This window comes from Eptatretus burgeri, chromosome 15 (genome assembly GCF_056783735.1).
Source record: "Eptatretus burgeri isolate ZD-2024b chromosome 15, Ebu_testis_v1, whole genome shotgun sequence".
Lineage (NCBI taxonomy): Eukaryota > Metazoa > Chordata > Myxini > Myxiniformes > Myxinidae > Eptatretus > Eptatretus burgeri.
The window spans coordinates 620,663-633,343 of NC_140975.1; the positions used below are offsets into that span (position 1 = coordinate 620,663).

At 44.2% G+C, this 12,681-nt stretch overlaps 1 protein-coding gene across 6 annotated transcripts in view; it reads right to left on the reverse strand.

The window, feature by feature from the left end:
• FBXL4 (F-box and leucine rich repeat protein 4) overlaps positions 1–12,681 on the reverse strand; it is a 71,522-nt gene that overhangs the window by 42,008 nt on the left and 16,833 nt on the right. For 3 of the 6 annotated variants that reach the window (XM_085857626.1, XM_085857628.1, XM_085857627.1), the window contains exons 1-4: positions 9,343–9,954; positions 6,448–6,787; positions 5,906–6,150; positions 3,556–3,769 (exon numbers count right to left, since the gene is read on the reverse strand). In XM_085857626.1, the coding sequence (XP_085713752.1) occupies positions 3,556–3,769; positions 5,906–6,150; positions 6,448–6,787; positions 9,343–9,863 (1,320 nt within the window). In that variant the 5' untranslated portion in view covers positions 9,864–9,954. Of the gene's footprint in view, positions 1–3,555; positions 3,770–5,905; positions 6,151–6,447; positions 6,788–7,097; positions 8,732–9,342; positions 9,955–12,681 lie in introns of those variants that run through there. The other 3 variants (XM_085857625.1, XM_085857630.1, XM_085857629.1) reach the window with 3 other exon arrangements.

Genomic DNA, 12,681 nt, shown 5'->3' on the forward strand with positions numbered 1-12,681 from the left:
AGGCAGAGCACAAAACTGCATGCAACGACGCCGAGTGCAGCATTTCCACCAGCCTTGGAGAAGTTCAGCATGGATGCCACAGATCCCTGGAGCCTTGCCCCGCTTCAACTGGTTCACCGCAGCCCGTGTTTCCACAAGCGATGGTGGACCACAGTTGATTCGAGGGTCAGCAGCAGGGATTGTAACACCCTTGACGTCCAACTCGACAGCTGCGGGATCAGACTGGTACAACCGCTCAAAGTAACCGGCCCAGCGGGCTTTCACTTCAGACTCCTCTGTCAAGAGCCTACCACTCTCTGCTCGAACTGCAGTGCTCCGAGGGATGGGCTTGGATGAACGTAATGCGCGAATTCCCCTGTAAGCGGGACGAGAATCACCTGTCCACAGGTGATGCCTCTACCCCTCACAGATTCCTCGCACATAGGCCTCCTTGTCCACCCTCAGTGCACGTACAGTTTTACGCCTCAGCTCCCTGAACAGCTCAGCTCTGCCATTCAGCCTGGCCCTGCGACTCTGGTCAATGGTATCCAGTGTCCCTTGAGAGACAAAATTCTTCTTTGCCCTGCGGTGAACTCCAAGGCATCCACCGGCAACATCAAGGACGGTGGTCTTGAAGGTGCTCCACAACTCTTCAGGACCCCCCAAAGCACCCAGACCCCCAAGTGTCCACTCAGCCTGTTCGCAAACTCCTCAGCTACTCTCTCATCCCTGAGCTTGGCAACATCCAGCCTAGGCTGGGATGGTACCATTCTCCAGGATTTAAGGTGCAGCTTTAGAGTTGCTACAACAAGCCTGTGGTCAGTATTGAGGAACTGAGCACTCCGGTAGACCCTGCAGTTCTGGATCATCCTCCAACGACCGTCAATGAGGACATGGTCAATCTCCTTTGCCACACCGCCAGCGTTGGAATACCAAGTCCAGCGATGAGCTTGCGGGCGCTGAAACCATGAACCAGCCACCCTAAGTCCATGACTTCTTGCAAAGTCAAGGAACTTAGTGCTATTCTGGTTCATAGTTCCTGACCCATGGGGACCAACACACACCTCATAACCATCCCTATCAGTTCCAGTCGATGCATTGAAATCCCCCAAGACTAGAAGTGTATCTCGTCTGGGGCACTGATCAACCACAGACTCGAGTGTGGCGTAGAATGCATCCTTCACGGTAAGATCACTCGCCTCAGTCGAAGCATAAATAGAGACCAGGGAAATGACACCTAAGGAGTGACGAATCCTTAATCTCATAATACGCTCGTTGACCGGTGTTACCTCAATTATCATTGGGGTCAGCTTATTGGACACAGCTACAGCAACTCCTTGGGTATGGTAACCATCAGAGCGACCAGACCAAGAGTAGGTGTAACCACCCACCATTATCTCGCCGCAATCCGGTCTCCGAACCTCAGAGAGAGCTGCAATCCCGATGTCCAAACGCTTGAGCTCAGATGATAACAGAGACAGGTGATCATCCTCTCTTAGGGATAGGACATTCCAGGCACCCACCCGAAGGGACCGCCTCAGGTTAACCCAAGGGAGACCGCCGTCTGGTGGACGACACCAGCAGCACCACTCCGACACACTCTCCCGCAATCTGACCCAGGGATGTTACCCCGTGGTTTCCCTCCTATCAAAGATTGGGGGTCCCGAAGGCTTTGCCCCAATCCCATCATCCGGTGAGCTGCCCTGCGAAGGGAAGCTGCACAGGAGGTACTCCCACGGAGTGGGTTTTCAGATTTTTTTGCGTTTTTGCGTTTTGCGGAATGAAGCGTTTTACGGTGGCTGGAGTGCAAATCCTGCCACCAACCTCCTAATAAGAAGTAACCCAACTGTAGGAGGACGTCCGCAGACACAGTTGGGCACTAGATATGGATGGCCGTTGGCTCACAAGGAGCTCCTCCGCCCTTTGACTGAAAAGACTGAATTGTGCTCTCGGCTGAAAACATTGACTTTTTCAAGTGAATTAATTATCAATCAAGTTTAATTGGCAACATTATTATTATTTTTAATCTTTTTAACACCCTTAACCCCATTATGCTAATTTTTGGAGAAATTTGCATCCACAGTAGCTTATTCCCAAATTCAACGTTTCATGGAGTTTAAAGCTCAAAGAACCAGTATGAGGATCGAAAAACCATTGTAGCACCGTGTTAGCAGGGGGTAATGCATGATGGAGGTGACGTTAAGATAGCAATCTCTTTTGCAGTCTTATGTGGATTCAAAAAATCTCACAGGCAGTAAACCATGTGTACGAAGCAAGGGCACTACAAATGCCACATTTACTTTCCTTGTACATCAATGAGATATGCAAGGAAAGTAAATGGGAAATGTATGAAATTCCCACTTCAAATGTTCCTTGTATTCAATTTTGGAATCACATGTCTCACTGCACCTGTTAGACTTTCAATCAACTTGCCTGGGGAGGGGGGGGGAGGCAAAGGAAGGGGGTCTCGATTTCACATTGTCATTAAAAACAAACAAAAATATAGAACTCATTTTATAACTGCTGGCAGTGATGACCAAGTACCAAGACATCCGGCTTTGACGAGTTATGGACCGAGTAACACAAAGTGTTCAAGCTATTTATTACGTGAGCCCTTTTTCCGAAATACATCATTGGCAGCAATCGAGTTGGTGTTTAAATAACTTGAACGCAAAGTAATAAATGTGGACACCATCAGTGCGGAGGGTAAAGCGGGATTCCCCGAGTCTAATGATGCCCCACACATTTCACTTTGACGTGGGATTCGCAAGTTATGAACCGAGGAACAGGCCATGTTCCATCCATTTATTACATGCACAGTTGACCATTTTTTCCAGAGGCCATCGTCGGTATCAATTGAATTGCTACTTCTGTACCCTCAAATGCATACTCCTGTACCCAAGTGAGCCTTATGGAAAAAAAAAATATTCTAAACGTTCTCAGATTCAAAAAAATTAAATTATTCTGGCTTCCAGACATTGTGGCCGATCGGGTTGAAATTTAAAAAACACATTCCCCATGTCTGCCAGGTCATAATTTTGAAGTTTCACATTGGTTAATGCAGTGGTTAATGCAGTTAATGCATTGGTTAATGCAGCGGTTAATGCATAATAAAACATTATTTAATAATTCACACTTCTTCCCCATGGGGAGCTCTTGCCATGTGCGGTTTCAATTTTTTTTTCAATTGTGCGGTTTCAGAGATGAGGTCCAAAGTGTTTTGGATTTTCAAAGATGGTGCTCGTACCACATGACCTACGACGTCATAATTATGAATTTATATTCTACAAAAAAAGATACATACTACGGTGAAAATTGTGTCGATCGGACTTACTTTTGCTGAGAAAAAGTATCTTAAAGTGAAAAAACCCCACAAATTGCCAGTGGAATAATAATAATAATAATAATAATAATAATAATAATAATAATAATAATAATAATAATAAACAGAAAAAAATAATAGGTTACCCAGCCTTGTCGGCTTGGTACCCTAAAAAGATTTACTTACAATGGCTTTCTAAAAGACAAAACTGCGAGAGAGTAAAACAAACAAGACAAACTATGTCAACAGCTTACATTGATCCGTGTCCGGTACAGTACAAGGCGTTGTAACCTCTGCAAGGACGAGAGCTGCCTGAATTCTCCGGGTGGTATTCGGTCACATGACGACAGGTCCAGGTCTCGAAGGTTTGGGCAGAGCATGGTTACGGTTTCCAAGGAATCCTTTGTGATCCAATGGCAGTTTGCCAGCTCCAGGTGCAGCAGGCTCACAGACCACCCACCCAGGAAACTGAAAAAGAACCGCAGCACATGCAAAAGACATTGGATTAGCGTTTTTAAACAAAGCCGTGCGAGACAAGACAAACTAAGAAAACAACTTGCATCGACCCACGTTTGGTACAATACAGGGCGTTGTAGCCTCTGCAAGGATGAAAGCTGCCCCCAAATTACCTGGAGGATAAATACCCCTTTTGAGGACCCGATTTTACTGAAAATCTTTCATTGATACGTTGTGGAAATAATTTTACGAAAGGAGATTTTTAAATGAAAAATAAATTCACATTTCAACAAATCATTAGATAATTAATCAGTTGGAAAAACCCATGAGTGATTTGCCATGGATACAACTAGGGATGTTAAAACCAACAATCAACACTTCCTCATTTTGCTCCAAAAGGATGACGGTATGTTTGAGAGACTACCGGAAGTGGGGGGGGGGGGGTTTATCTCGTTCTGAAGAGGTTGCGAGACTATTGCAACGCCTCTGTCTACGTGTCTGGGGTCACCATATTCCGTGTCTGTGGTGGATTAAAGGAAAAAATTTGGACACCTTCTTCACAAAAACCACTCAACAACAACAAAAATTCAAACTTGGCAAATGTCATCAACTCCCCATGAGGTACAAGAGTGATAACGATGACATCATCGATGAAGCGGTGTTTCAGCCAGAGGAAAATTCCAATGCAAGGAAGAACACGATTTTTTTTTTTTTTACATGCTGACGTTTCAGAACATAAAGATCAAACTCAAATAATTTAGTCATCATTTACCAATTTTGAAGGTAAGTAGAAGAACAAATAAAATACAAGAGTGAGATTGAGAGATTGAAATACACATTTTATAGTTATTTCATGTGTTGGTTTAGACCTACTGGACCGCACTTGTACCACTGTCTTCATAGTGTTGTGGGAATGGTCTTTAGGGGGTTAATAAAACGATAGTTATTTCTTCGCATTTGTTTAGATAAGTGTGATGCAATACTTATGCGTTGTAGTTGTACAGCGAGATGTTTGTTTTCCCTCCCCTATTCAAAAACATACAGCCAGAGGTTTGATGTTCTTTTTGTCTGTTTACATGTCTTTACAAAAGTGCGCGCGCACACACACACACACACACACACGAGCTTCGCAGCTCTAGCCATGATACGTGCAGGTGTGGTGGATCTGCTTTGAGGTAACCAGCCATTAGCCTCACCACAGGAGGTGATTGTGGGGGCCAAACAGCATTGGGGAAGTCGGAAATTGTGTCACTATGGGGGCTCATCATTGGAGCTCGAGGCGCGGTGAACCATAAACGGCTGCTTTAGAGAGAGGATGTAAAAGCCGAGAGAGCAAAAATTATGCCGAAGTAGGGAGCTATTTTGAAGTCACTCGGAGAGAGAAGGGATGGGGGGGGGAGAGAGAGAGCAAACGAGAGAGCGTATTTTTCCCCCACGTATTAATGCGAGCTACTCATTGGCAACCAGTGAGTTACCGGTCACTCGCAATCTATCTGTTGGAAATCCCTGGTATGGGAATTGAAAAGACAGAAGGGCCATGTAAAAATTAATAAAACAAGAGCGACAATTGCTTTGCAATACATGTCCTTGGCCGATGTGATAGTTTCCAAGTTTAAAAAGGACATAACTGAACAAGTCACAAAATGCCCTGAAACTCGAACTTATTCTGTAACTTATCATCATAAAGCCATGTACCAAGTTTGAGTTGAATATGTTAAAGTGTATGTGGAAAAGTGAAAAGCCATAGGTGGGACAGACAGACAGACAGACAGACAGACAGACAGACAGACAGACAGACAGAGATGGAGAGCAAACAAATAGTCCCCTCCGGTGAGACCAGTAGAGGAATAATAAGAAAAACAGCAGCAACAACAATCGCGTGACGGAAGGGAATTCCGTGACTTCAGCATTGGAAACACTGAGAAAACTACTTTTGATTGGGGCAACCAGGATAAATTGAAGAGTTGCAAGTAAATTTAGTTCCTGCAAGGATAATTGCAAGTCTATTAATTGTGACGACGAAGTTTGGTGGTGACAGGAGAAGTGTGAGAGACGACATAGGAGAGGAAATTGATCATAACGAAAGAAGTGCAGACGGTTCACCGAACCACAGGCCAACGATTACAGACTTTGCATTGAATCACTCACTTTTCAAGGACTGTAGGACTGAAGCTCCCCTTGTTTCCAGTCCATGAGAGACCGAGGGAGCGTGCGTGCGTGAGACGAGACTTCAAAGCCAGCAGGTCCTCCTCACACAGAGATGGCCAGAAAGGCTTGAGGTCCAGGTGTTTGTACATGAAAGGGTCATAGCAGTAGTCGCGCAGGGTTCGGCTGCTTTGGGCGAGGCGGCACAGCTCGGGGAGCGTCAGGTACGATAAAATAACTTCGATAAGCTGGAGTAGAAGTAAGGCGGCAAAACAAATCGATGTGGTTATCAGCTGTCACTGTCCAGATAGCCAAGGATGTCCTTCAAATGATAAAAAACCAGTAACCTTTAAAAACAAACAAGGTAACCCCGAATTAAGCCACCTCTGACTTCCAAACACAAACGAACTTGGATAGCTATTTCAACATGGACACCATCGTCTGGAACCGTTCTGAATCCATTCAACGCGATGATGTGACCTGAAAAACCAAGTTGAAAAAGAAGAAGAAAGGAAAAGATGACTCACAGGTTTTCACGTACTTACCTCATAAGGTAAAAGGTCAAAATATCCATTTTTAGTGAAGTTATAAAGCTTCCCTTCCTCTTCGTTTGTCCTTTTTTCAATCATATTTTGTTTCTTCCGAAGTCTTTCTGACTCAGCAAGCTCTTCTGTACTCTTACTCTTGTTCGGTTGCCTAACGTCCACCGGGATACCGTGCAGAACAACAGCGTCCAGTTCCATGTAGTAATCGCTCAGGGAGCAATTGAACTCCAGACGTAGAAGGTTCGTCGCAAAACCTGGTGGGTGTATCGAAGGGGAAAGCTTGCGAGGATCGTTCGGAGGAAGATGGCAGTCCACGGGGCCGGACCACAGCGTCCGCCACCTGTAACGTAAATCACCAAAGTAAACCTTTTTGATTTGACGATGAAGTAAACATTGTGGATTCGGGTGTGGCAAATGTTGTACAAAATCTCCAATTTGATACAAACGGATGTGTGAAAGGACAACACACCCATTATTAAATAAATTAACAAATAAAATAATGACACTTAACACAACAATCCCACTTTGAGCTGTGGTGAAAAGTAATGGCTCCAGGATGAAGACCTTACAGTACAATAGGGGGCTGACAGGATGGTCGAGAGGAGCACACACCTCCAAGCATTCGAGCCGAGGTTTGAATCCCGACGCACCTATAAACCGTCATCCCAATGTCTTAGAGGCAGTGCAATTCATCAACATGTGTGACATCCCTCGAATGGATGTTAAACGGGCGTCCCAACTGCAGCATTCTTTGATGGACGATAAAGATCCCACGGTGTCCTTTGTGAAGAAGAGGTGAGCTATCGCCGGCACCCTGGCCAAATGACAAACTCGTGCCTTAACCAGTAAGACACTGCATCAGTGGCACAGCTGCACACTCAGACAATAACGCAACCCTGAAGCCTTGTGCTGCAAACAAACGAAGAAGATGTAGAATGGGATTGATGATGGTGGAGAGATCAACTTTACTAAATCTCTGTTGCTCCCACACTGCAGTTGAGTGGTGAAACACACACACCACAGCACACCCACACTATCCAGGTTTGAAATCCAAATAACTCAGTCATTGTGCAATTTAAACAAGTGGAGATGGCAAGACTGCGAGATCAGGAAAAGCGAACAATCAACCACTTGACAGTCAGGATATGTTGACCCTAAAGTGGTCTTCAAATGGAACTAAATGGCAAGCCTTGGTACACTTCGAAATCCCCTTATAGTCATACAGGACTCGTCGTAGGGTAGACACACTCCCAGATCCCTTATTAGTCATGCAGGGCTAATGGAGAGGTAAGACACACTCCCGGATCGATCCCCTTATAGTCAGACAGGACCAGTCAGAGGGGAGGCACACTCCCATATCCCTTATTAGTCATGCAGGACTAATGGAGAGGTAAAACACACTCCCGGATCCCCTTATAGTCATACAGGACCAGTGGAGAGGGTAGACAAACTCCCAGATCCCCTTGGAGTCATACAGGACCAGTCAGAGGGGGGACACACTCCCAAATCCCTCATTATTGGATAGACACACTCCCAAATCCATTAGTCATACAGGACCAGTCGTAGGGTGGACACACTCCCAAATCCCCTCGTAGTCATACAGGACCAGTAGTAGGGCAGACACACTCCCAAATCCCTTAGTCATACAGGACCAGTGGAGAGGGGAGACACACTCCCAAATCCCCTTATGGTCATGCAGAACCAGTCGGAGAGTAAGCACACTCTCAAATCCCTTCTTACTCATACAGGACCAGTCGTAGGGTAGACACACTCCCAAATACCTTATTAGTCATACAGGACTAGTTGTATGGGGAGATGCACTCCCAGATCCCTTATTAATCATGCAGGACTAGTGGTAGGGTGGACACTCCCAAATCCCGTTTTAGTCATGCAGGACTAATGGAAAGGGAAGACACACTCCCAGATACCCTTATAGTCATACAGGACTAGTTGTATGGGAAAGGCACTCCCAGATCCGGTTTTAGTCATGCAGGACTAATGGAGAGGGAAGACACACTCCCAGATCCCTTATTAGTCATACAGGACCAGTAGTGGAGAAGACACTCCCAAATCCCTTATTAGTCATACAGGACCAGCAGTGGAGTAGACACACTCCCAAATCCCTTATTTGTCATACAGGACCAGCAGTGGAGTAGACACACTCCCAAATCCCTTATTTGTCATACAGGACCAGTAGTGGAGGAGACACACTCCCAAATCCCTTATGTCATACAGGACCAGTAGTGGAGGAGACACTCCCAAAACCCCTTGTAGTCATACAGGACCAGTAGTGGAGGGGACACACTCCCAAATCCCCTTGTCGTCATACAGGACCAGCAGTGGAGTAGACAAACTCCCAAATCCCTTATTTGTCATACAGGACCAGTAGTGGAGGAGACACACTCCCAAATCCCTTATGTCATACAGGACCAGTAGTGGAGGAGACACTCCCAAAACCCCTTGTAGTCATACAGGACCAGTAGTGGAGGGGACACACTCCCAAATCCCCTTGTCGTCATACAGGACCAGTTGTGGAGTAGACACACTCCCAAATCCCCTTGTAGTCATACAGGACCAGTTGTGGAGTAGACACACTCCCAAATCCCCTTATTTGTCATACAGGACCAGTTGTGGAGTAGACACACTCCCAAATCCCTTATTTGTCATACAGGACCAGTAGTGGAGGAGACACTCCCAAATCCCTTATTTGTCATACAGAACCAGTAGTGGAGGAGACACTCCCAAAACCCCTTGTAGTCATACAGGACCAGTAGTGGAGTGGACACACTCCCAAATCAAACAACGATCATTGGTCGTTTGGTCCCTTTTGGAATGTGAAGCACAAGGACTTTGACTCATTGGACATTTAACCCAAAAGGCTCCTGCCATCGGTACCTGTCCACAGGAGATCGGTACCTGCCCACCGCAGGCTCTTCACCTTGGTGCCAGGACCTGGCGAGAATGCGAACCACGTATCCAGGGTGGTAGGTCTCCAAGACCGAGACCCCGGTCGGGAAGACGGGTTCGTCGAAAAGCAACTCCACGAAATCTCGGCTTTGAAACCAACGGGGATTGTCGGGACAAGGCCCGGGTGTCCAGCGGGACAGGTGGTCCCACCAGGTGCCGTACGTTCGGAGGACGGCGGCGTGCGTGAAGTCCCCGGCGAGGGGGTAGATGTTCGGTGGACCCGCCAGGTTGTGCATGGTGTACGAAATGGAATCGTCCCCTCCGTACTGGGAGCTCAGGTCCAGTACTTGGACCGCGTACTGGGACAGCTCAGGCTGACACTGTTGCGGGACCAACGTTTCAGCGTCTCGCTGCGATTCGGGGACATGTTCACGTCGTTGGTTTAAAAACGGTTCCTTTCTCCTGGTCCTGTTGAACAGGAGGTGCAGAACGCAGAGCACGCTCAACATACAAGTGTATTTATGTAATTAAATCCACACTCGCGATCCAGCACGTCTGTCCCACATGGAAAAGAACGTACAATCGATCACGTGGTCATTTATTTATTTAAACTGTTGTTGTTGTTGTTATTAGGAACTCAGTTTAAGTCATCACTTTATCCCCCAATTAGATCACTCAAAGCCTACTCTAATCTTATCATAGTCTATTTTACTCGATAAATGCTATTTTGCTTACATCGAGTCTCCCTCTTGTGAAGATGTGAAAATGACGTCTCGTTGATGTACAAATAGTGAGTGACGTACTTATGTCGGCCATGTTGATGACGTAGCCCTGCGTCATCGCCCACCCCGTGTGACGCGCGTTGCTTGGCAGCGCATTAGCGGGAAGTTGGTCGGTCGGTCATCGTTGTGGTATTTGGTGTAAAACAGAATAAGATTATTTTACAAAACGAATGAACAATGTTTCTGGATATTATTAAGCGGCGTCACAGATTGCTAAAGGGCCAATGGTTGTAAATACAGGTTGTAACATAAGCAAGATTCCAGCTTATCAGCCATCCGAGCCGCGCCTGAAGTGCGGCCTTTATTTTTCTAGTTCCGTTCACATAAACCAACAACAACAACAACAACAACAACAACACTAAAGTTGATTCTGAATTGCAGGCACTTCAAACATACATGACACAGGTGTCGTACTTGGACCGTAGACCGTGCACGTATGGTCTGCATTCATTCCATCCTCTCAATTTTTATCCAATCAATCTATCTATCCTTCTATATTCTATGTGTCTATCTATTCTATCCATCTTCTATCTATCCTATATTAAATGTGTCGATCTATCCTATCCATCTTCTATCTATCTCTCTATCCTTCAAAATGATGTGTCTATCTATCCTATCCATCTTCTATCTATCCTATATTATATGTGTCTATCTATCCTATCCATTTTCTATCTATCTCTCTATCCTTCTAGATTATGTGTCTATCTATCCTATCCATCTTCCTCTATCTATCTGTCCTATATTCTATGTGTCTATCTATCCTATCCATCTTCTTCTATCTATCTGTCCTATATTCTATGTGTCTATCTATCCTATCCATCTTCTATCTATCTCTCTATCCTTCTATATTATGTGTCTATCTATCCTATCCATCTTCTATCTATCGATCTATCCTTCTATATTCTATGTGTCGATCTATCCTATCCATCTTCTATCTATCCTTTATTATATGTGTCTATCTATCCTATCCATCTTCTATCTATCCGAAATTATATGTGTCTATCTATCCTATCCATCTTCTATCTATCTCTCTATCCTTCTATATTATATGTGTCTATCTATCCTATCCATCTTCTATCTATCTCTCTATCCTTCTATATTATATGCATCTATCTATCCTATCCATCTTCTATATGTCCTATATTATATGTGTCTATCTATCCTATCCATCTTCTAAGCCTGGTGTTGGCTTAGTGGTTAGGGTGGCGGCTTGGGATCCCAGGGTCCTGAGTTCAAGCCCCGTTGGCTGCTGAATTAACACCAGGGGGTTGACTCAGCCTGTCATCCTTCCGAGGTCGGCGAAATGAATGCCAGTGTACTGGTCCCGGTGTATGCCCTGGTTAGAATAGGTGTACCATATCCCTGTGTGTCGTAAGAGGCGACCAGGGTTGGCGTCAGGAAGGGCATCTGGCCATAAAACATTGCCTCAAGAAAAAGCCAAACCCCTGCACAGCAGGGAAAAATGGCTGTAAAAACGGTCATTTTTATCCTATCCATCTTCTATATATCTATCCATCTATCCTATATTATATGTGTCTATCTATCCTATCCATCTTCTATCTATCCTTCTATATGCTATGTGTCTATCTACCTATCCATCTTCTTCTGTCTTTCCTTCTATCTACTATATCTCTTTTTTATCGATCCATCCATCTATCATCTATCAATCGATATATCCTTCTATCTAATATCTTCTATCTTCTGTCTATCCTATCTATCTATCTTTTTAAATCGTTTATCGATCTATCCTTCTATCTTCTCTCTATGTATCTATCTATCTTCTGTCTATCTTCTATCTATCTATCTTCTGTCTATCTCCTATCTTTCTATTTATCTGTCTCCTATCTTCCATCTATCTCTCTTCTGTCTATCTCCTATCTTTTATCTATCTATCTTCTACTATCTATCTTCTGCTGTCTTCAATCTTTCTATCTCCTATCTATCTTTTATCTATCTATCTATCTTCTGTCAATCTCCTATCTTTTATCTATCTATCTTCTGTCTATCCTATCTATCTATCTTTTTAAATCGCTTATCGATCTATCCTTCTATCTTCTCTCTATGTATCTATCTATCTTCTGTCTATCCTGTCGATCTTCTATCTATCTCCTGTCTATCTTTTATCTATCTATCTATCTTCTGTCTCTCTCCTGTCTTTTATTTATCTATCTTCTACTATATATCTTCTGTCTTTCTATCTTCTATCTATCTATCTATCTTCTGTCTATCTCATATCTTTTATCTATCTATCTTCGACTATCTATCTTCTGTCTATCCTTCTATCTATCTATCTTTTTAAATCGTTTATCGATCTATCCTTCTATCTTCTCTCTATGTATCTATCTATCTTCTGTCTATCTTCTATCTATCTTTTAGCTATCTATCTTCTGTCTATCTCCTATCTTTTATCTATCTATCTTCTACTATCTATCTTCTGCTGTCTTCTATCTTTCTATCTCCTATCTCCTATCTTCTGTCTATCTCCTATCTTTTATCTATCTATCTATCTTCTGTCTATCCTTCTATCTTCCTTCTGTCTTCTATC